Source organism: Ammospiza nelsoni, chromosome 14, assembly GCF_027579445.1.
Source record: "Ammospiza nelsoni isolate bAmmNel1 chromosome 14, bAmmNel1.pri, whole genome shotgun sequence".
In the NCBI taxonomy this organism is placed as follows: domain Eukaryota; kingdom Metazoa; phylum Chordata; class Aves; order Passeriformes; family Passerellidae; genus Ammospiza; species Ammospiza nelsoni.
The window spans coordinates 18,084,081-18,108,502 of record NC_080646.1 but is presented as its reverse complement, the minus strand read 5'-3'; the positions used below and the strand labels follow the sequence as shown (position 1 = coordinate 18,108,502).

The following is a 24,422-nucleotide window of genomic DNA, read 5'->3' as shown; positions in this document are numbered from 1 at the left end:
CCCATACACAGGGAGCTCTGGCCCCTCCGTGTTTCCAGCGCTGCCCGAACCTGCTGGAAGTGCAGGACACGCCTGATCATTCCAGTTAATTGATTTTTCTAACTCGACTCAATGGCTCTTTGTCTGGCTCTGGAAACATTCAGCAGCATCCACTGCAATTCCAGCACTGTGGAGTTGTTCTGCTCACACCTCGCAGGGCTGCACCTCCAGCTGCCAGGGCTCAATTCAGCTGGGAGGACCCTGCACATCAGCACAAAACCCTGGAAAATAACATCCATTTTCTAGATGCTGTCTGCATTTCCCTCTAACAACCCTACAATCAGGATTAAGTAAATAAGAAAAAATAAAGGCTCTCAGCTACCAAGGCCTTCAGGTGGCAACTCTGCCTTCCCCACAAAAGCAAAACACACACATTGCACAACATTGCTCCAGAAACCAAAAAGTAACTCCAGCTGATGTTCCTAAGGTTCCTGTGCAAACCACCACCACTGGGAATGCAAATAGCAGGGCCATGTCTACAGAAAGCTCCCTGCAGTTCTTTCCATAGCAATTCAAGCAATCAATTCCTTTTTTTCTGGCAGAGATGCTGCAGATGCAGTTCAGCTGTGAAGGGCAGCAGCAGCTCCCCTTGGCCACCGCCTCTCCCAGGAACACAGCTCTTGGCTTTTTTTTAAAAAAGCAACTGAGAGATCCCCACTGGGATGTCTGAAAAGGCAAATCAACAGCTGCTCAGACAACACATCTGCTGTGTGTAGCTGCCATGGCTGCACTCCTGTGACAAATGAGATGCTGAGAAAGGGACCGATGGTAAAACAATCTGGTGTAGACTCCTTTAGACCAAGGTTCATCCAATACCTGTCTGAGGAACTTTGGGCATACCTGAGTCAGGGAGGATTTTCCTACTTTTGCAGTTTTATGCAGAATTGAAAAAGAAATTAGCAAGATGTAATAAATTAAGTTGCATTCAGAGCTCCCCAGAAAGCTGAAGCATGGTCCAGGAGGATGCTCACAGGCTGTACCACGTACCAGTAAAAGGTGATGATCCCATCCACATCCCACCTCTAAGGGTTACAATCCATAAAAACAAGCTGGGATTCCAACATAAAGTTCATCTGGATGTTTCTAGCTAATAGAATTAAAGAGAAAACAGGGTTTTAAAACACTGTTCCAAGTTCATATCAACAAGTTCCCTAGATCTGGGATAAAATATCCCTGCAGGGACAAAGCACAGCTCTCCAGGCAAAGCACAAATTGAATCATGGCATGCTTTGGATTGGAAGGCAACTTCAAAGATCATCTAATCCAACCCCCTGCCCTGGGCAGGAACACCTTCCACTAGGACCTGGCTGTTCAACCTCTCCAACCTTGAATGCTTCCAGGGATGGAACAGCCACATCTTTTCCAGTGTGAAGAAATTTTTCCAACCCAAACCTCCCCTGGCACATCTTGAGGCCATTTCCTCTTGTCCTCTCCCTTGTTCCCTGAGAGCAGAGCCCAACCTCCCCAGCTGCCCCCTCCTGTCAGGGAGTTGTGCAGAGCCACAAGGTCCCTCCTGAGCCTCCTTTTCCCCAGGCTGAGCCCCCCCAGCTGCTCCTGGTGCTCCAGACCCTCAATGTCTTGTTGAGGTGTGGCACTCTGGGCTCCTGATGGAGAATCAAGATGAGCAGAAGTCATCTTCACCTCAAATATTGCATGGAGTCAATCAGAAACAAAATAGAACTGCAGCATGTGGAACTCTTCCTTAATTAACTACACAAAATTATGGCTTTTGAGAAGCTCAGTCTTGAAACTAAAAAAACAAAATGCAAAATTTAGTAAGCTGAGCTCTGCTGAACAAGCAAGTTTTAATAGGGCATAATGTGTTTCAGAAGAAAATGGGGAGAAACTGAGGAAAAATATAAAGAAAATCACCTGTTTTTTAAAAAATTGGAATCTTGTTATTAGAAAAAATAGTATAAAATGTAATTTCTCACAGGGAAATAAAGGTGCCCTAATTCCTAAATGAATCAAGCAGCCCCTCATCCTCATTCCTGTACAGGAGTTAAGAGTGTGGGATCTGCCAGAGCAGCTGGGTCCTACCCAGGATAACTCCAGGTCTGGCACCCACAGGAGAAGCAGTATTGGCATTTAAGGAATATAATTTATGAAAGATCATATATAAATATGCATGTATTTTAAAATATAATTTATCACCAAAAGAAGCATATTGCAACCATTCCAAGGAGCACCACAACAACAAAATTTTCCTATTAAATCCCAGCAGAAGAAAAAGAAAATGCATAGGATTTACATCAAATACACTTTAAAAGGACACGCCTGGTCTCAGTACACACCTCAAACTACGTGCAACTAGTGAATGATGTCACCCTGTTTGGAGGGCAGTAACAGCTTGTCTTGACAGCCATCCCCAAAAGTCCAATTTGGACAAGACTCAGGAATCTCATGCAACAACAACAAAAAAATTCCCAAACAATAGCCCCAAGCTGTTCATGAAAGGTAAATTAGGAAAACAGAGAAGCTGAAGAAAAAAAAAAAAAAATCTTAATTTTGCTCCACTTCCGCTCCTGCTGTGTGAGCATGACAGCAAAGGCATTCCCAGGAACAGGAGGTTCCATGCACTTGTCCTGCCAGAGACACTTTTCAGGCAGAGAAAGAGATCAATGGGTCCAAGCGAGCTGTTGGTTGCTCCATTTTCTAAATCAGAAGTCACAGCACAAAGAGCTGTGTCGCTGCCTCTGAAGGACAAACCTGAGCTGAACACAACCTGATCTTAAATATGCAAAGGGAATGCAGAAGGTGTCTGGAGGAGAGAAGAAGAACAAAGGAAACGATGAAAAAAAATCCCCAAAAGTTTGGCATCTAAACTTCCAGAGTTTATTCAATTTATTTCAACCACAACTTAAAAGGTCAAATCTGCAAACGCTTTGCAAAGTAATGCAACCCAAAGCTCTGCTCTGAAGATCCCTTTCTTGGGAAGCTCTAGAAAGAGAAGGAAAAGCAGAAATATAGGCACTTTGTCTTTCAGGCTCCCTGATTTGTGACTATTTGGGACCAGTGCTGGCAGAGCAGAAGAAATTCTGGATTACCCCCACTTTTCCAAGAGGCCTGGAAGCAGACACAGCACAACAGCAGCCGTCCAGCTGCTGGAGTGAAGGAATGCAAACTTCTGTTCCAACAGCAAAAAAAAAAATATAACAGATATGATTCGGGATTTTTTTCCCTCAAAAACAGCTGCAGATCTTGCGAAAGGAAAACAAAAGGCTGGAGTGCATCCCTGCCCTCCACCTCATCCCAACACACACAACTTGCCAGATCTGGGGCTTTGAGCAACCTCAGCTAGAGGAAAGGGAAGCAAGGAGAAGAACTACAAAGCTGCTTTTTAAAGGAAAAGAATATTAAGAATTAGGAAGGAATTCTTCCCTGTGATGGTGGAGAGGCCCTGGCACAGAGAAGTTCCAAGCTCCATTCCTGGAATTGTTCCAGGCCAGGTTGGACAGGTCTTGGAGCAACCTGGAATAGAGGAAGGTGTTGCTGCTCATGGCAGGGGGTGGAATGGGATGGGAATGGGATGATCCCTTCAACCCAAACCATTCCATAAATGGTCCCCAGAAGAAGTGAGTGGCCACCACCAGAGCAGGATTCCCAACAAACCATTTGTGATGCCTCTCTCCATCCAAGAGCCAAGCAAATAGACAACCTATTCCTGAGAAAAGTAGAATCTAAGAAAAAAAAAACCAATTCCCCAAACTTCCCTCTACCTTTCTTTTCACAGAGATATCTCTTCCCCACCTCCAGAAATCTAACCTAGACAGAGATGCTCTCTCTGACACCGCTAAAGAGAACTATAAAATGACCTTGGTCCAACATGACACATTAGGCAACAATCAAAAACTAAAGAGCATGGAAGTGTTTCAAATAAATAACAGGACTGCAGGTGGAACAACAGGACTGGAGGTGGAATGCAACAGTCTTCATGCCAGTTTTCTGAAATTAATGTGGTCACCAATGTGGGTCACCACAGTAACCACCATTAATTACAGGAGCCTGGTCTGATGTTTTCTCATTAACTCCAGAGAGTGAGAGGGAGAGGATGCATGCACCAAAAATCCTCCTTGGATCATGGCTCCCAAGGACAATGGCATGGCTGAAGCTGACACATCACCCATGTGCAGATGGGCTTTAAGCAACAAAATTCTAACTGGCAAAATTGTCAATTCCAAGGAAAACCATCTCAACCACTATGGGGCAAGCTCATGACTAATTAATTAATTAATTAATGCTGGTATTCCACTTCACAGTTTCATACCTGAAAAGTTGATGACCAAGTTTATCTAACCTCTAAAAAAATACACAGGAAGAGTCTTTAAGCAACAAAATTCTAACTGGCAAAGCTGTCAATTCCAAGGAAAACCATCTCAACCACTATATGGGGCAAACTCATGACTAATTAATTATGCAATGCTGGTATCCCACTTCAGCGTTTCATACCTGAAAAGTTGACGGCCAAGTTTATCTAACCTCTAATACACAGGAAGAGTCCTCATAAAGTAACCAGTAAGTGGCCAAATCAAGCACTCGTGGTTAGAAAACACAATTTTGACCATGAAAGTTACCTTTGATTTCTTCCCCAGCTCAAAGAAGCTGACTGCATAGAAACTCCATAAATACAACATTATCAATACATTGTGTGCAATGAAATCCCTTTTCAATATATTAGAAAATTGCTACTGATAATTCTCATTTCCATTTTCCCACTGAGAAATCCCCGAGATAAACCTGCACTGAGAAACACTTGAGTGAAAACAAAGCATTAACAAATTTGGCAGCAAGCCATCTGCTGTACTTTTGCTTTTTCCTCTTTTTTTTGGAAGCAGGTAATATTCTATAGGTGGAAATACAAGTTTCTCTCATTGCTAATGCTGTTGTCACTTTATTATCAGTATTTAGCAGATAACCACAGAGTTAAGTGTCACAATAAAATCCCAACTACTCAGGTTTGGTTTTTTTCACCGTTAAAACATTTCCACACTACTATAATTTCCATCTTACCTCAAGCACTGGGCCAGCTCCAAGAATAATCTGTTCTACTCCACTGGCAAATCCCTTCTGGCTGAGGGCGGTGAGGTGATGAATCAGAAAGTTGGTGCTCTGTGTCTTTCCCGAGCCACTCTCTCCTGAAATCACGATGCACTGGTTCTTCTTCCTCTGGAGCATAGCGTGGTAAGCCACATCTGCCACGGCGTAAATGTGGGGCTCCAGCTTCCCCAGCTGATGGTTATCGTACATCTTCACATACTTGGGGTTATAAATAGGTAGGAACTTGAAGGGATTAATAACGATGAGGATGCTGCCGACGTAGGTGTAGATTTTTTCCTGCTTGAAGCGGTTTCGGAGATTTTCCAGGAGCGTTTTCTCGTTCAGGTCCGGCAAACCGCACAAGTCATCGTAGTCCTTCTGCTGGGGCTGGGGGAGGAAGCCCCTCTCCACCATCCTGCGCCGCTCCTCCGTCACCCTCAGCCACGACTGGAGGCTCCCGTAGTGGATGGAGCCATCCAGGTTCTTCTCCCGCAGCAGGAAGCGATAATCCTCGCCGCTGATGCGGTTCTCCAGCGCCATGCGCGGCCACAGCATCATGCGCTGCACCGGGCAGTCCGTGGGGTTGAGGATCCATTCCTCCCCTCCAAACTCCTTCACTTCGGCCAACACGTAGCATTTTGTCTTCTCCAGCTGCAGTTTGTCGATGAGCGAGTCGATGACCTCGGCGGCCGTGGAGGTTTTCCTGGCGGCGATGGGGCAGTAGATGGTGCCCTCTGCGATGCTCCCGGGGTAGATGTGCAGCGTGTACTCGCTATCCTCAAAGCGTCGTCTGCCTCCAACATCATTTACACTCATATTGGATCCTGGCCCATCAGTCCCTGGGCTGCATAGTCAGGACTGTGTGCTGGATCTTGTCAGGTCATCATGTTAGCAAGGCTAAAAAACAAAATAAAAACAGTTCGGTGTTATCCTACAAATACCCCAAAGCTGTAGCAGATAGCTAGGCAGATATTCAACACCCAAACACTACACACACAACACAGCCTCCCCCTACTCCTCCTCCCACAGCCCCTGAAGCTTTTGCCAATTTTGCCCCTGAAAATCAGGAATACCCTCTGATTTTCAGCAAAAATTTTGTGAGCAACACACCAGAAAACCTCCTGAATCCATCTCATGGGTGCGTGGTACTCAGCACCCACAAATTTTAGCTGCTAAAACAAAATGACCATCACCTTCCCCTGCACACCTGGCCCTTGCTACAGATGCATTTTTCCACAGTCCAGTGCCAGTGAAGAGGAGATAAATTCCTTTCCTTCCTGTCCAGATTTTGAACCCATGATGATTTAATCAGCAGCACTTTTTCCCCTACCAAGTCACCCCTTTTCAGAGATGTGCATATCTCACACTGGATACAACTTACTGCAACCAACTCCTTTGTACATTGCACTTTTTATTTCTATTATACTGCTTAAAACCAAACAAACCCATCTCTCTGGCAATGAAACATCAAATGTGCAGCTGATTTCTCAAACTCCATCACTACAAGAAGATAACACACCACCAGCAGCCCCAGATAAAAGCAAATTCAGAGTTAAAGGGCCCCAGCTCTCCACCAGTTCTAGCAAACTCCAAACTGCCCTGGAAGATGTTAAGAGTTACTCCAATAGAAAGACAAAAAGGAACTAGGGAGAAAAGCAGGACCCTCAGAACCAGGATCTGGGCAATCAGGTGGCAGTGACGCTTCATACAGATTAAAGTTTACATGGACACACATCGTAATGTTATTTGTAATCTTGAGTTTTTCATTGAGCACTGCCCCACTGAAGCAAGACCTCACAACTGTGACAGTTCCCTCCTGGCATCAACAAAATGCTCAAGAAGGGTCAAAAAACCATGAAGTCAAAACCCACAACAGTTTTAGGGAACTTCAGATATTTGATGCTGGCAAGAGTATTCAGGGACAGCATTTCACTGGTCACCCTGTTCCTGCATTCTCCCCCAAGTTTCCAGATCCAGGACCTTCAATCCAAGTACAGCCACCCTCATCTCCCACATCCACTCCAGGCTGGGATTTGGAGAACTGTTTCATTTCTGAGGCCTTCAAATGAGCAGCACTATTTTATGCTGCATTGTTTCTTGCTCCAATATTTCATTAAGTATATTATCCCCAGCCACGCGCACTTCAAAGCCCAGAAATGAATTTGTCCCAGTGAAATACATCTGGCAGAGATTCACGGTGCATTGCTTGGTAGCAGGACATACATTATACACTGGGAAGTGTTCCAGCTGCTTTCCTATGGCTTTACTACAGGCACAGATGCAGCAGGGATGATGTCAGGGAAGTGCTGGGCTGGGCTTGCTTTGTGTGGCTCTGCAGCTCCAGCATCAGCTTTTCATCAAGAAGGGGTGAGCAAACCCCCCCCACTGTACTTAAGCTGGGTAATTCCTCACCCAGATTTTACTTCAAAGCTGAGGCCAAGAGTTCTGACTATTTTTATTGATGTTATCAGAGCATATCCAAGACTGCTGACTCACGTGAGAAGTGCAAACAGGACTTTAAGTCGCTTACCTTGAGCAAACTGACCTTGCCTCCTCCCTCCTGCACACTCAATAAAGCACCAGGCCACTCCACCCCACCCACCCAAACATCTCTAGAGATGTTTATTCTGCATGAAATTGGTAACAACAAACACCTGGTGCCTTCTGCATCCAAACAACTCGAATCCAGCAGGGCTGCAAGCCAAGCATGAACCCCATGGAGATGCTAAAAGCCTCAGCAGCTCTGGGGACATAGAAGAGGCAAGTTCCCCCACAAAACCCCTCAAAGATCAGAAAGCAAAGGGGTGTTAATTCAAGCCTTGTAAATCCCAGGGCTGCCACGGGGTTTACTGGTAACAACCTCAAACATGGCTCAGAGTGCTGAGAGAGGTCAAAGCAATGTTAATGAAGTTAATTGGTTGTGGTCTCCTGTGCCCTGCTGCACATGAGCCTGGCCCTGGCTCAGAGTCCAACACACCCTGTGCATGCAGTCAGCTTTTCCAAAGCATTTTGGAGAAATAATGCAATGAAATGTCCATCCTAAGGTAATTAGCATATGTCAGGGAGAAAGGTTCTCCTAATAGTTGTCACAATTACAGTGACAACTATTCTATGTATTAGATATTATATGACTTAAAAAATTAATATTTTTGTGACAACTATTCCAGTGACAACTATTCTATATATTAGATATTATATGACTTGAAAAATTAATATTTTTGCATTTAGACATAAGAAATTAAATGGGATCATGAAAAGAATTATACAAAGTTTATATTGTGTCACCCAATAATACTTGCTCTGTGCACTATTTTAATTAAAGGCCTTTTGAGCTACTACATGCTTACATTTACAGGTGAACATATAAAAATGATGCTACACTTCAGTCATTTATACATTTTTGCCTATTGCAAACTTCTGGGATCACTCTGGCCAAAAATTCATGGACTCTGCACACCTATGAAAGGAAACATTTAAGGCACTTCAAGTCAACACAGAATCATGGAAAGGTGTGAGCTGGAAGAGCTCATCTCATTCCAGCCCTGCCATGGGCTGGGAAACCTTCCACCAAAGCAGGGTGCTCCAAGCCCATCCAAACTGGCCTGGAACACTTCCAGAGATCCAGGGGCAGCCACAGCTGCTCTGGGCAGGGCCTCACCACCCTCCCAGCCAAGAATTCCTTCCCAATCTCCCATCCATCCCTGCCCTCTGGCAGTGGGAGCCATTCCCTGTGTGCTGTCCCTCCATCCCTTGTCCCCAGTCCCTCTCCAGCTCTCCTGGAGCCCCTTCAGGCCCTGCCAGGGGCTCTGAGCTCTCCTGGAGCCTTCTCTGGTCCAGGTGAGCACCCCCAGCTCTCCCAGCCTGGCTCCAGCCCTCTGACCATATACTTTCAGCCTAATATTTTCTATTTTCCTTTTCCATTTTCTATGTTAGAATGAAGATTCTTCTCAAATTAATCCTGAATGCTGACTTTGCTCAATTTTACTACACTAACATAATTTTATTTCCAACATAAAAAAGCACAATCTCTAAATATGGTTACAAATTCATTATATTACCTGGGTTCTCCTACATAATAAAATCAATAACTATTTCCAAGGGGAAGGCTCAGAGGGTCCTGATAAAACTGACAATAATCATCTCATTATTAGCAGGTTGATAAAAAAATACTACAACTTTGCCAATTAAGCTTTGTACAGACATTAAACATGTAAATACTGGTTGATTTTTACATTCTACGTGATCTTTTGGTGTATGATCACAGTTTAACACACATTCAGAAAGAGCAGCCTCAATACATTCATTTTCAGGGATAGTGTTAGCAGCACGTGGCAAAAATCCAAAACAAACTGTCCACTGGAAGCATCCAAACCCAGCATAAATAATCTGTGACAGCTAAAGCCTGAAATCATGTGCAGGGTTTGCCAAATACCGAATGATTTGGAAAAAACGGGGATCAGTGTCAGCATTGAGGCTGCTAAAGGGGCAATTCTGGAAGCAAAGTTCACTGAGTTTATTATAACATCCCCTAACCTGGCAAGGGACACAGAAACAGGGAAACTTTCTCCCCATTCCCAGTCCTCAGGGTTTGGTTTGTTGCTTATCCATCCACCAGCACCTCCCAACACACTGTGCAGGGCAGTAATTCCTGGCTGCCAATCTAAACACACTTCAGTGCTTAATCTGAATTTGTGGGCACAAGATGTTTGTCCTGTAGCAGCCCACAGCCTCGTGCTGCTGGCACCCAAAATAACACCTTGGTGACATCAAAACTGACACCAGAGCCACACATCTGGGCCAGATACACACAGGAGGACTACCAAGGTGAAAGCTGAACATCTTGGTTATCATTGCACCTGTTCACATTCACCTTTTCCTTCCCTCTTATTTTATCATCTTCCTTTTCCATGCTCACTCTGTTTTTCTCTTCCCACTGTTTGCTGATGGAGAGAAATGGAATTATTGTCACTTAATCACCTATGTGGGTCCCTCTCAAAAAACCTTCTGTGCAGGAGTGGTGGTACCCAAAACACAGATTTATGGAAATTATTTTCATCCAAAAGAATGAAGGTTCTGTCACAGAGAGTTCTATCTCTATCACTGACATTTGGAAGCATTACAGAGATCTTGGAATGGTTTGTTTTGGAAGAGGCCTTTAAAGGTCATCTAGTCCAACCCTCCTGCAATGAGCAGAGATGTCTTCAACTTGATTTGTAATCACAATTCAAATTTACTTCTTAAAGGATGATAAGCTTGGATGGAGAAAAATATACCCATTAGCACTCCAGGATTGTCCACATACAGAAGGAAGGACTTTTGGCTGAATTTCACAGCAGTTTATTTGGACTGAGGTACCTAAGCAAGATGCCAAAGCAGTGAGAAAAATTAAATTAGAACAGAAAATGAAAGCAGAAGTGGAGACACATTCTCAGAGGATCTGCAGCAACACAGGACCCTGCTGGACCTGGCACTGAACCAAAACAAAACCCTGCAGGCACCAACAGTGAGGACACAGAGGCAGTGGCAGCAACATCCCAATGACACATCTGACTGTTTCAGGGGCTTGTTTCCTCTCCCCTTAAAATTCTCCATTTGGTCACAATTCCTTTGAGAGAAAGAAATTCTTCCCCTTTGCTAAACCTGCTTTGTATTGCTCAGAGTTCAAGGCAAATGTGAGTGAACATAAAAATCTGGTGTTCTTTCACTTTCTGCAAACCCAAGTGATTTTGAGTTAAACCTCCTTGATGGTTTAACCCAAAAACCTCAGTTTTGAGTTAACTCAAAACTGTCCCCAGTCCAACTGAGATTTGTAAACTGGGGTTTGGCTGTTATTTTCAAGAGCCATAATGAAAGGGGTGTCAACCCTTGGACAGTGCCAACCATCCTGCCTCAAGCAGAAAGGAATTTTTGTGGAAGTAAAGATGCCTGTACAGCCAGAGATGCCTACTCAGCCTCCAAGGGGGATTCCCAGAATGCAAAAGAAGCAGTGGCACAGCTCACCCTATGTAAATCATTCCTAAAGTTGCCCACACTGCAACTAAAATAGGCTCAAATAGTATTCTGTAAGTTGTTTCTGAGATCCACAGCTTCTTCCGTGACCTGAAAAATCTGAGACAAGTCTTATCACACTGGTTTTCCCTGTGTCTTTCAGTTTTACTCAGCATTTTAAATAACTTGTCACCTTGTCTGTTCCCTTCTATAGTGGAGGATAACACTTGAATTTCAGTTTGGCACCTGGGAGCTCCTTGCTGGCACCAGAGGTGTTTCCTCCTTTTCTTTCAGAGATGGAGTTGGTTTTTCCATACTTTTATTAGACACTGATATTAAGAAGTCCATGAATACATAAAGCACCTCAGTGCACAATAATCCCTTCCAGAGCCTGCAATCACCTTGTCCTGAGTTTTTGGCATTTCCCTATGGTGTGACAATCACTCAGTGGTTCCTCTTCTAGAAACTGGAGGTGGTGAGGGTGTTGTTCTCCATTACATTCTTGCTGATGCATCTCCTGCGGAAACCTCTCAGCTTCTACCAGACCTTTCAACTGAGACAAAATGGAAATAAAAAACCCCAAAAACCTAACAAACAAACAAACCACAAAAAGAAACAAACAAAACCAAACAAAACCCTCAAAAACCCCAAAACAAACAAACAAAAAACCAAAAATAAATTACAAGAAAAGCTGTTGTGAAACGAGCTACTCCTAATATGTTACAACATTTCTGGTGAAGGAGGAACTGAATTAGGATGCGAATAAGAGCACGAACACTTATTCTTTCCCTTGAGGTCACAGCACTTTCTGTGCAGGGAATGAGTCGGCGTCCAAGAATTAACCTGGCCATGCAGTGAATGAACCTCCTGCCTGCATGACTCCTGCATCACTGGCTGCAGATGCCGCCAAAGGCACAGATCCATCATCTGTGGGGCCAAAGAAATGAAAATGAAATAAAGAAACTACAAAAAGGCTTGGTGAGGACTTGGCTGGGGCAGCTGCGTGGGAGAAGTGATTCCCATCTTCTCTTCTGCCACAGCATCTCTGCTTGATGCTGGGAAACCCCAATAAGTGGTGCAAGAAAATCCTGCCCTGGATTGTTCCTCTTTCTTGAGCTTCAGATTTGAGTCACTGAATCTTGATTTCTGGAAGCACTTCTGTTCTCCCAAAACATGCCCCTACACAGAGAACAGGATCGTCCAGCTGCTCCCTTGGCTTTTTTTGCCAGAAACCAACAAAATAGTAATATAAAAAATAAAATTAAAAGAAACAAAAGGAATTGCTGGATCCTCTCTCAGGCTGCAATGGTAGCACCTGTTTAACTTACTTTGGTGCTCCCAATTCCCTATATGGCTAATGAGAACTGTCAGAGAATGGCAAGGATTAACAAAAAGGAGAGACTAAGGAAGAGCCTGGTGTATCCTGAGTGTTTTGAGTCCTGCAGGGAAACAAATCCTTGCTACATTTTGTTTTGCTGCTTCTAATGAAGTGCTCTGTGGTGGGACAACCCTGTTCCAAACACCAAGAAAAATGTATCCTTTATAAACTGATAGAATTCATTTACAGCCCCCTCAGGTTTTCCTGGATTAACTCCAGGCTCCAGCAACATCTTCAGTCAGAGCATCCCCCACCAACACAGCAATTCTGTTCACATGAACAGCCAAAAGATCAGATTTTCAACTTGACTGGTTGGATTTGCTCTCCACAGGTGGACACAGAGCAGTTCAGTCTCTGGAAATCTGACTGCAGACAAAGTGATGGAGTTGATATCCCAAAACCACAGCTCACTGTCAAATCCCACACTGCTGCAGGCACAGAGCAGAGCCACTGAGCACAGACACGGCTGCAGAAACTGGAAACGGACTCAGGATCTCCCTTTCAGCTCTACAATCATGTGCCCAGCTATTTATATTTTAGTTTGCAGCTAAAATTTCACATATAGAGCCCGAAAACCAGCATCCCTTACAATAAAACCATTTTTGAAGCTGATAAAAATGATGGATATGAAGTGTAAGCCACGTTGCCAAGGACTAAACAAATTCACATCGAGGAGCATCTCCCAGCCCCAAAACAGCTGCAGAAAATACCTTTTGAGAGCTCAATACCTTTTGGAGGAATTACAATACTGTGATACCTTTTGGAGGAATTACACCAGTGTTAAGGACAAGGTGCTTCTGGCCTAGAGGAGCTCAAGAGCTTCAGAGAACAAAACCTGGGTAAGTAAATCAAGGGATCCTTCTCCTCCTGATGCACTGCTGAAGGTGGTGGGAGCAGGCTGAGGACTGCCACGCTGAAAATTAAGTTTGCTGAAGGATGTGGAGGCTCTCTCCAGCTCCAACAAGCATCACACTTGAGATAACAGCTGAGAAAAAGGCAGAAGGATTTACAGAAACATCAAGAATTGCACAAACACATTGTGCTGGCACCTAAATGCACCAAATTGCTGCATTAGCAATTTTTAAAGATAACAAATAAACGGCAGCTCATTAAAAAAAATATATGTTATCATCAAGAAATTATTTGTCACCTTTATGATGAAATGGCAGAGTGTTTTGAATATTGCCATATAGATATATATTGATCTACATCAACTGCATGTTGATAGACTGATAAATATCAGTATATAGATCCATGCCAAAGGATTTTGTTGGGTTAAAGAATCATGTCCTCCCACAGATCCTCAGCATGGATCCTTCCTCAACATTCTCCATCCTTGGGAAACTCAACCCACTTCCAGCACAAGCCAAGACAAACAAGGACACCTCTCAGCCTTGCTTATTGTGGAGTCCACAGACACAGGAAAATAAACATTAAATCACTATGGAAGTGACGATATCTATGCTGTATTTCCCTAAAAATATCAAATTAGGGACAATTTACATAATTGAGTGTCACTATTTTTGAATATTTGGTCAAATAATTATAATTTCAGATGTTTTTCCTGTAGTCTTAGGAGCTTTGTAGTTATCAGGAAGATAATTCAGCTTAGGAGCAAAGTCAAATTTAAGTGCAATAGCACCAGGAGGAGATGAAATAATGTGAGTACTGATGTTCTCCCTTGCCTCATTTTATGGAGGATTATGGACCATGACCGATAGCAAGGCAGGGATGGTTTTAAAGCCTTCTCACAGAAAACTCTTTTTGGCAAACAGTCCATTTCAAATTAAATTTTCCAGTGTTCCCTACACAATTTTATTGCATTTCACATGAATTATTACCTGTGATCCACCAGCACAAACCCAAAAGAGCTTTCTCTTCTGCCAAGAAGATTCCAACCTTCCTCCTGATACAACATTTACTGTTCAAGATCAAAATGAGCCATACAAATTAACTCTGGCTGGGCAGCAGACAAATCCCATTTTTCCCATTTTAGGTAGAAGATACCTGTTAATGAATGAGAGTTTAAAAGGACAATTCTCCAATTTTTCAGCTCAGTCTCCTACTCCTTAAGTGACACTACAATCCAGCTTTTCTCAAGCATCTGAACAGGAATAAAGTCATTTTTGGGATTTCATAATCTTACAGTGCCATGTGCCCCTGCAGCTGCTGAATTTTCCCAACAAAATAACCAAAACTTCCACTCCAGCCCATCCTCATTCTTTTAAATCCTCCTTAAACAAAAGCAATCCTCAACCAACTTCACCCTTCAGCTGCCTCTCGTCCTTGCACCTCCTTCCCGTTTTCCATGGCAGATGAAATCATTTCCCCACAGAGAATCATCTTCTGTGCATTCAGTGAAGGTCAGCCCTCAGCAGCAGGAGCTGCAGTGGTGTCAGGAAATCAGAGGCTGCTCCTGCCTGGCTTCAGTTTCATATTAAGTAAGAGGTGATGCCATTTGTTATCTGTCTCCTCTCCATGTTCAGTGGCTCAAACAGCTTAGTGATCTTGAATAATCTAAAGACTTTACCAGAATAATAGAAATAATTTATAAATAGTTGATATATTTTAGGGATTTGATCTCTGTAGCCAGATTGTACAGGTATCTTCCACTCCTTTAAACCAAGCAGCTCAAAATCCCCCAAAATTAGTTCCTTTTCAGTGCACAGCTACTGAAAATCCTGTAGCACAAACATGAAAGCATCCTGGTCCATGCAAGAGCAAGATTCTATTAACCAGAGACTGATTGAAGGCTCATAGTAACCTACAGATTCTCTGCACAGCACATGCAGCACAAGGAACAGATCTCAGAGCACTAAGAATTGTGCTGTCAAAGATCAAAGGGAAAATAATATTAAAACTGTACTGCCAGATCTGGCTTAGTTACCTTACAAAGGAAGAAAAAAAACAAAAAACCCCCAAAACCAAAACAAACACCAAATAGGATGAGTCATACTTTAAACAAGACTTTCAGCAACTAGTTCACAGAAAAAAAAAATAGTCTTTTTCCTCTAAAGGCCATGTTTATAAAAAATATTCAGCCCACAGATGATGATAATTTACAAGCAAGAGCAGGAATAGGATGCTGGATTTAAATGAACCACAAACCAATATATATATGAAAATTAAACTGTCAGGCAAATGCCACAACACAAGAGTGGCTTTTAAACTTGAGAAGGAGTGTTCTGAAAGCATCAGGACTTGAAACCAAAAACAAAAGCTGCCTCACAATGTGAGAAGTACCAAAAAATCTCTTGAATTAAGAGCTGACAGCTCCACTAAAAATAGTTCTTGGCAGCTACCTGAAACACAGGCTTTGTAGTTCTTTGAAAACATTGATATCAGACAGAGAAGAAAAAAAAAATCAAAAAAAGCAGGAGTTAATCAAGTATTTAATTGAAGTACTTCCCTTGTCCCAAGTCTCTCTCCTGGAGCCCCTTTAGGCCCTGGCAGGGGCTCTGAGGTGTCCCTGGAGCTTCTCTGGTCCAGGTGACACCTCCAGCTCTCCCAGCAGAGCCCAGGGGCTCCGCGGCCTCCTCTGGACTGGCTCCAGCAGTTCCACATCCTCCTCCTGCTGCTGGAGGCAGATCTGCAGGTGGGGCCTCAAATGAGCAGAACTTGAAGCCCTGGACAAGCAAAATTCAGCTCCTCACATTATTGCTTTTCCTGATGGATCAGACACACTGGCTGGAGGCTGTAGAAATTCAGAGATGTTTGATGACCGGCATCAGAGAACCAATACATCCATTAGGAAGGCCATAATTCACCTTTTTAAAATGAAACAAGCTGTAAATTATCAAGGATCTACATCAGATGCTCTCACTAATAAACATGTGGTTTATGGGTTATTTAAAGCTGTTTCTGGGGGTTCCCACACATTGTGCTATAGGATTAGGAGGAAAGCATCCCTGATTTCCAGACTTCATAAACAGGTACACCGCTACAGTCACCCAACACAAAGAAGGACAGACAGAACCTATAAATAAAGATTAGGATGACGCTGGGGAACAAAGACATACACAGACTTTGCATTTCATTTGAATCTTCCCAGTTTGGGGCAAAAGCTGGAACAACATCACAGCTGGGATCAGGACTTCATCCTGCACTTGGGTAGGAGCTTCCACCTCTCCCAGCCACGAGCTACAGCTCCACACAAACTTGGGGAACTAGACAAATGTGACTGTAGAGAAAATAAAATTCAAAAACACATTCTGGAAAATAAAATTATTCTATAAATCACTGCATATATCCAATAAGGCAGCAATTAAGTCAATTTAGATAACAGTCTGTATCTCATTATATTCTGTGGGAAAAAAAAAAAAAAAAACAACATCTCATCTGGAAGTTGAAGGTCTGGTTTCCAGCAAAAATGGAAATATTCACCGGACTGGCAGTGGAATGATTTCAATGCTTCACTGAGCACAAGTTAAACCTGAGCATATTCAAACTAGCACAATGAATTTGCTTTTTATCACTACTTTCATGTGTCCTCCCTTGTCTTTAGGACTATTTTCCCATCCAGAGTATGTTGTAGGGGGTGAGCTTTCCCATTTTTTTTCTTTGGCAAGCATGGTTTTTCATTAGGATAGAACAAAAATGAAATTCTGCTCTGGTCCATCCTGGAAAAGGGAAGATTAAAACAAAGGGAAAACAAACGGCCCCAGAGCACAAAGCACAGAGAGAGGTCGGGCATCCTCAGATGGCTGAAGAAATTGGACGACAGATTGCAGCAGCCCAGTATTAAACATCTCTGAGATAATTCCCCACCCCAAGCAGAAGCATCTCAGGGAGAAAGAGAAGCTCCTCTAAGCCAGGGCTGCCAGGCTGCTGCTCTGACATCTGTTCCTGCATTTTCCGCCGGCCGCTCCCAAAGCGGCTCCGGTGACGGATTTTCCCTAATTGCAGGATAATCACCCTTCATCCTGATCCAGGGTGCCCAGTGCAATGGGAAAACATCTCCTTCCCAGCTCCTATGCTCATTTCCTACAAAACCTGCTCTAAATTGAAAGCCTCCCATGGGATACCTTGGCTTTGAACATGTATGAGGTGATTCCATAATTATTGAAGGAATACAAGCTTTGGTTGCTGGGTTATTCCCAGAGAAAGTCATTGGGCCCTCTCACCTTTTACTTTCCACCACGTGCCAACCTGTCCATCCCAATTTTCCTCTTCCATGTTCAAGTGAAAGCAGAGGCACTTCCTTCCCACAGAACAGAGAGCTCCCTATCTTAGTGCAGAAAGCCATTGATTACCTCTGACACATGAGGAGAGATCTCTTCAAAAACTGCAGCACACTTGGGTTTTAAGCCTCTTCCTTAATAAAAAATATTAAGTGCATGTTCAATTCTTTCTGTGCCATCAGTACAGAAAAAGACAATTCTGCAGTGAGCAAAGTCACAGTGAAGGATTGATTATAAACATAATAGTTACATTTCTTGAAGCTCTTTAAGAATGATTATGAGCAGCCAAATAGCTTCCACAAGTTATTGTGGAATTATGAATTCCTAAACCTAATGTTCTTCATTCCTAAACCTGGCATCCCCACCCCTGGGAGGGGACAGGACACAGCCAAGGTCAGCCGTGCGTTATCAGGAGAAACTGAAACATGATGCTGATCCTGGTGGAACAGCTCAGGTGACACAACTGGCTTCAGTTCCACCTTTTATTTATATGAAGGACAACTGAGATGGGAATGACAGGCTCTCCAGATATCCAGATCTCAGTGGTTTTCCACAAGCACATCTTCACTTAGAAAATATATGGATTTTTCCAATATGTTTAGGAGAATTTAACATTGACCACAAAAGAGATCCCATACTTTCTGCCACACTAAAATACAATGTTATATCACAAACCTCTCCTTGAAGTTCACAAGCACCTTCCAAAATCCTGCCTAAAAATACTACACCATTTACTTTTCTCAACCTATTAAATCTTTAATGCATATTCAACACACTGCAAATATTCCAGGTGAAATATTTCCAGTCCTGTGCATGTGTCTTATCTTTTTCATACTCAAAAGGATTTCTTTCAAAACATTCATCTTCCCAACTAGCAACACACCTCAAAGTTGCCCAGGAAGCATTTTATGCAAAGCAGAAGTTTGGGGAGGGGGCTGGTAAATCCTTTTAACAGAACACTTTCAGATTAGGACAAATTATTCCGCTGGCACAAAGCCAGCACAACTCTCCACAGCAGAAAAAGAGGTCGGGCAAATCCAATAACGAGTATTTAAAAAGACAAGTCAACAAAATTAGTTCAATTTTCTCGCTGGAGGCAAAGCAAGGTCATTACAGAACAGGGAGGGTGAGGGGTGAAAAGAGATTCAGCAGTAAAATAATAAAAAAAAACCCGGAATATTCAACCTATTGGGTTTTGGGATTACTTCCACTCCATTTCAGCGGCAGAATTAGAAACATTAGGACGGCAGGCTGCCACAACAGGCAGGTGCCTGGGGCCATGACACCCAGCAATCCATCCCCTGGATGCAGGCAGCATGTCTGCAGCAGATGCCACCTCTCAGCTCTCATCAGCCACGGGAAGACACAGCGTGGGTCCGACATGTCCACACCTCCCGGGGGTAGCAGCTTGGAGCACGGTAGGAAGGAGGAATGTGCAGGTGTGTCACCCCTGTACATTTCAAAATACACTAAGGAAAAGTTCAAAGTGCCCTAAAAAGGAATTTATGCCACAGGGATATCAGCAGAAAGGTTTGGAGGACTTGTCCTGGTTTGTCAGATGAATGCCAGGTTGTTCAGATAGGACAAAACAGACCTGATTTCTTTACCATCCATCCCTGATTATTTTCACAGTGGCTGTATTAGTTTGGGGGTTTTTTGAGACATAAAATGACATGAAACATTCTTTCTGTTCACAATAGGCCCATCCTCATGTACCACACTATAAAATTCTGGCCCCAATATACCAAGTCCACCTATATGGTGAGCACAGGAGTCACAGACCACAGTTCAGAGCAGAAACCTGAGATTCAGCTGACTTCTCAGGACAGGAAACTGGTGTTCTACCCTGTGCTATCTTTGATCCTCAGTCTAAAGTCCCTTTCTGCAGAAAAACCGTTTTCTGCAGAATCGTTATCCTTGTCTATACCCTGGCTGCAGGCAGAAGGCAAACCAACATTTCCCAGACATTTAAGTTCATAAATGTGTTTGTGCTGTCAGTGTTCGGGTCTGACAGACACAGAGCAACCCATTCCTTCTACTCCTGCTTGTCCTTGCTGATTTTACACCTGAGCCTCAGGGATTTTCCACTTTCCTTGAGCCTTTCCAATGGAATCTGTGGTAAAACTCATCAGCAATTTGCCTTAAACATCCTTAACCCCTGACCTTTAAAGGATGATCAGGTTTGAAGGATAATTTTTTAATGGATGAGGGCTTTTGGTTGCTGCCCTTTTTAAAACATGTTTCTCTGAAACAGAGGTCTGGGGATTTCTAAAATTTTATTTATTTTAATGAAGAGTGAAAGACAAGACCAAGTTCCTTGTCCTCACATTCCATAACCTGCTGGTTTGGGATTCCTCCCACCAAAAGTCACCCCAGGCTCTGATATTGCCATGAGGAAATTCTGCATCTCTATCTCCCAAACTGCTACCACTGAAGGGGTTCATTGATTTACTGTCTAACCATTGTCATCCCTCCTTGCAGGTCTCCCTTGTCACCTTTATCCCTGTATCACTAAGATCCCAGCCACAGTCCTGAAATCAACTTTGCAGAGGTTTCAGCCTCAATAGCCTAAAATACAGCAATAGATTTGATGGAATAAAGCTGCTCCCAGTGATTAAAGAATCCCAGAATTGCTTGGGTTGGAAAGGACTTTCAAGATTATCTTGTTCCAGCCCCATCATGGGAAGGGACACCAGCCATTACACACCAGTCCTTTTTAATTGTTCAGTCTCTTTTATAATGGCAATTATCAGCAGACATTTTCAAAACATTTCTTCTCTACTACAGCCACGAATTTGTAATTTATATTAAAGGACATAATTTCTACAAAAGCAGTAAAAATAAGTCTATGTGGTAAACAACTGTTCTTGCTGCACTGCTTTGTCAAGTTAAAAAATATAGTGGCATTCTGGTTTGCATTCAATCTGGCTTTATTCATCATTTAAAAAAATCAAATTTTAGTTTAAAAACTCCAAACCCTATGGAAGCATGTGCAAGGAAGAGATTTCCTAGTCTGAATTACCAAATAATCCCACTGAGAATATTTTTTCCTCCAAACTTCAGTCACCTCTGTAGTCCAAGGACAACTTGTTCACCTCTAACACAAATCAACTGAAACAAACTTTGCTCAAAGACAGTGGTAAAACCGATTTGTTTAAAGAATGAAGGTTTCTGCTTTTTTAGTACCATCCAGATGCTGCTAAATTTGTCTGCTTCAGTAATTTGGGTAAACCAGTGAAGCCTTGGCAGGCACTTGAAATTTCAGCTGAGTTTGTTCTTCACTATTTGTTAGATAGGAAAAATCCCAGAAGAGATTGGGCTTCCTCTGAGCACATAGTTCACTTTTATAATTTACATTAACACTTAGCTAGGGGGATTTGAGCAGGAAAGATCCTCGAGCCCTTAAATTCACCACAATATTTACATTCCTACCTTCCCCAATAATTAGTGTTATGGAAATGATGGTTGATCTTTAAGGAAAACATCCCACTAGCTGGATGGGGTGTTAAGTCAGTCTAATAAACACTCTGGAGTGAGTACATGATCTCCTTGTCCTCATGCTTGTCCTTCCTGACTCCTCTAACAGACACCAGGAGAGGGAACCTTCAGAAAGTCATCAAGACTTGAATAAGATGCTTGTGCCTCCCCCTGTACCTGAAAAGCAGAGCACGTCTTGGCAGGACAAAGGGAAGTGAATGATATCCACATAATTATCCCTGCAGAACGCCTTGAAGAACATATGGTATGGAAATGAAAGTGCCTGAAACGGATTAACTCGGCTGCGTGATGAGATCCACAGAAGGGAGCGTGAAAAAAACATTTCAAAATGTATTCAGTGCAGGATCCCACAACTAGGCACATTCATCATCAGGATAAGGTAATGACACCAGGAAATGAGCTAAGTAAATCCAAGATTGAAGTTTCATTTTCTCAAGTGCATCTGTTTGGCTCATATTCCCCCGAACCTCATCGTTCTGCCATGCTGGGTCTCATCTCAGAAGCAAAAGATGCAAGAACATAAATCAAAACAGCTCTTCCAGCAAGCAGCTGTGGCAAACATGCTTTTAATTTGATTTTATAAAAAATTAACTACATCCCAGCAGGTGCTTGCCACAGCCCCCCGTGACATCTCCTTTCAGGGTGTCCTTCACTGCCTGGTTTGGGGTTTTTTTGGGTGGTGTCACTAGGGGAAGTTAAACCAGCTGCTTTTTCAGAAGAAAATGAGAAGCACTGGATTCAGCCAAAAAAATTAACAGGGACAGCACGTTCCTGCAGAGGAGGTCACATCCTCCAACATTCCTTCCCTGTGATCATCTGGTCACTGCTTTCTGTGTTTGGGAATGAGGAAACCCAAAACTCAGGTGGGCTTATCATGGAGACAACTCAAAACATTTATAGGGATGGCAAGTATCTTTTACACTTCATGTGCCACCAGCACAAGCAGCTGGCCAAAACTCTGCTTGAACATGTCCATGGTGAAACTCTGACTTTGGATCAGGCCAGCAGAAAAGGAGTTAACTTGTCCAAATGAGTCAAGTGGATGCCCATCACACCAACCACCAGAAATCCTGACAGGCTGGGACACCTACAAAGCATCTGACATCAAGATTTAGGGAAATTTCCAAAGGAGGGCATTCATGTTCTTCCTCTCATTCATGTTCCCCATACCTAAGCACTGTGCTCACCAGTTCAGGTTTAAGGTGAAAAACACAGGCAGATGATTACTGGAGCAAGGCCAACCAGATGTTAGGAAGTTTTAGTCCCATGAATTCTGCTGGCAAACATTCACAGGAGCATGAATGAGAGGGAAAACCAAGCAAGACCCAGACACACAGAAGCTTTCAAAATTAACATGTGGATACTTTATGATGTGTTCAAATTGAATTTTGAATTGTCTCCACCAAAATTACACAAGTTGATGACTATGTTGTATGTCCCACTTGACTGCAGATGATGATCTGGACTGATTTTGTCCAACTAGAGTCTCCTACATCCCCTTCCCCTCTCTCCCAACATCCCATTGAATCTCTGAGGTTTCCCTTCACTCCACACCACAACCAGAGCAAATGGAAGCACTGTTATAACCCAACACAAAGAATGATTCAATCAGATGAGCATTGAAGACACCAAACTGCCCATTAGGGCATTGAAAATATGAATTAGCAAAAATACAAAGCAGAGAAAGTCAGTTAATGAGTTTATATAGAAATAGGGTGAAGTGAGAATAGATACTTCATCTCCAGTAATATGATGAAGAACTTTAAATCTTTTTTTTCAGATTCATCTTGAACATAGCCATGTCATGGGCTGGCTTTGCAAGAGGCTAAAGGGGAGTTCTCCAAGGCGTGTCCTGGTGTTATTTTGCAAAGAATTCCCCCATAACACCATGCTTCAATAGGAATTTTGTAAAAGGGCGGGAAGAAACCTCCTCCATCTATTAACTCCACTGCCATCAGCTACAAGACCACCTCTGGAAGCAATTCTCCCTCCAATTTGTTCACCCAAAAAGCAAAAAAAATCCACATCACAATGACCAACACTCTGGAAAATCACAAAGACACTTCAGAAGAATCCAACTTAAGATAACTTTTATTCTCCCTCTTTCCAACACCAGACACCTTCCGACACCAACCCCTTATGTCACTGAAGCTTTGAGGCAGCTCAACTCACTCGTTCCGTGTGCTGGATCTCCAGGACCCCCTCCAGGATTGCAGGATGGATGAGAGGTTTTATTTGCAAGGGCAACAATCTGCTCCTGACCCTTGCCATCCTCCTCCTCCTCCTCTCCAGGTCGTGTAGGCGCCGAGGGAACAGGCTGCGCTTATTTCAGCACTGCAAGGCCTGGCCTGATGTGGGATCTGCCCACAGCCAGCGGATTCTTGACGCGTTTTCTGCGTGCACGCCGCGGGCAGCGCCAGAAATACCGGCCACTCAGGGAAACAGGAAAATATTTCATTCCTGGGCTAGGGAAGAAGGCACTGAGCTAAATAAGGCTTTGTTTAGGGGCAGGAGTGCCCGGTCTCTGCAACAGGGGCAATTCAGGAATGCTGATAAGTCTGTTTTCCATGCATAAATAACCAACGTTGGAGCCCAGGCGCTTTATCTCAGCGATGGATAAAGCCCTCGGTGGCAAGGCCCCAATATTTGTCTACTCGTTTATCAAGCAGGAGCCTTATTACAAAGGCTAATTCTAGTGGAGATTAGATTTCCCCTATGAAGGAACAGACAATAATATCAGATATTCTTCAAACACCAGTAAATAAGATTAATGAAGTGCTGCTGCCATGGGCTTTCACCTCAACAATGCCTCAAAAAAAAAAACTAATCCTGGTAGAGCCAAACAAATCTTTCTGAGGGTTTCATCATATTTCAGTGCATAGACATCACCTCACTTCAGCTGGCCAGCAGCAACTAGAAATAGCCTGCAGGAAGCCACTGATTTCCTGAAAAGAGGGTTAACTGAGAATCATAGGAAATGGAGAAAATTAAAGCTGGGTTTAACATCTTGAGTAGGCTGAGGAGGGAAAAAAAACCAGCAGCAGGAGCACTGAGCCTGTTCAGACACTTGGATCCACGCAAAATTAAATAAGACACTTAAAAATCACAGACCTAACAAAGAATTACCTCCTTCAGCCCATCATACCCCGGGCAGTGGCTTTCTCTAGGCACTTTTCACACACAAGCACCTACAGGCAACCATCTAAAATCTTAATTAGAAATGAACCCAACTCAGCATTGAGTGCATCACAAGTTGCAATACTTTGCATTTAAGTGCTCTCAGCTAAAGGGCTAACTGAAAA

The 24,422-nt window shown here is 43.2% G+C and overlaps 1 protein-coding gene across 1 annotated transcript in view; it reads right to left on the bottom strand.

Moving 5' to 3' along the window:
• MYO9A (myosin IXA) overlaps positions 1 to 24,422 on the bottom strand; it is a 176,310-nt gene that overhangs the window by 138,749 nt on the left and 13,139 nt on the right. The window contains exon 2 of the mRNA XM_059482397.1: positions 5,050 to 5,973. Within this exon, the coding sequence (XP_059338380.1) occupies positions 5,050 to 5,892 (843 nt within the window). The 5' untranslated portion in view covers positions 5,893 to 5,973. The remainder of the gene's footprint in view (positions 1 to 5,049; positions 5,974 to 24,422) is intronic.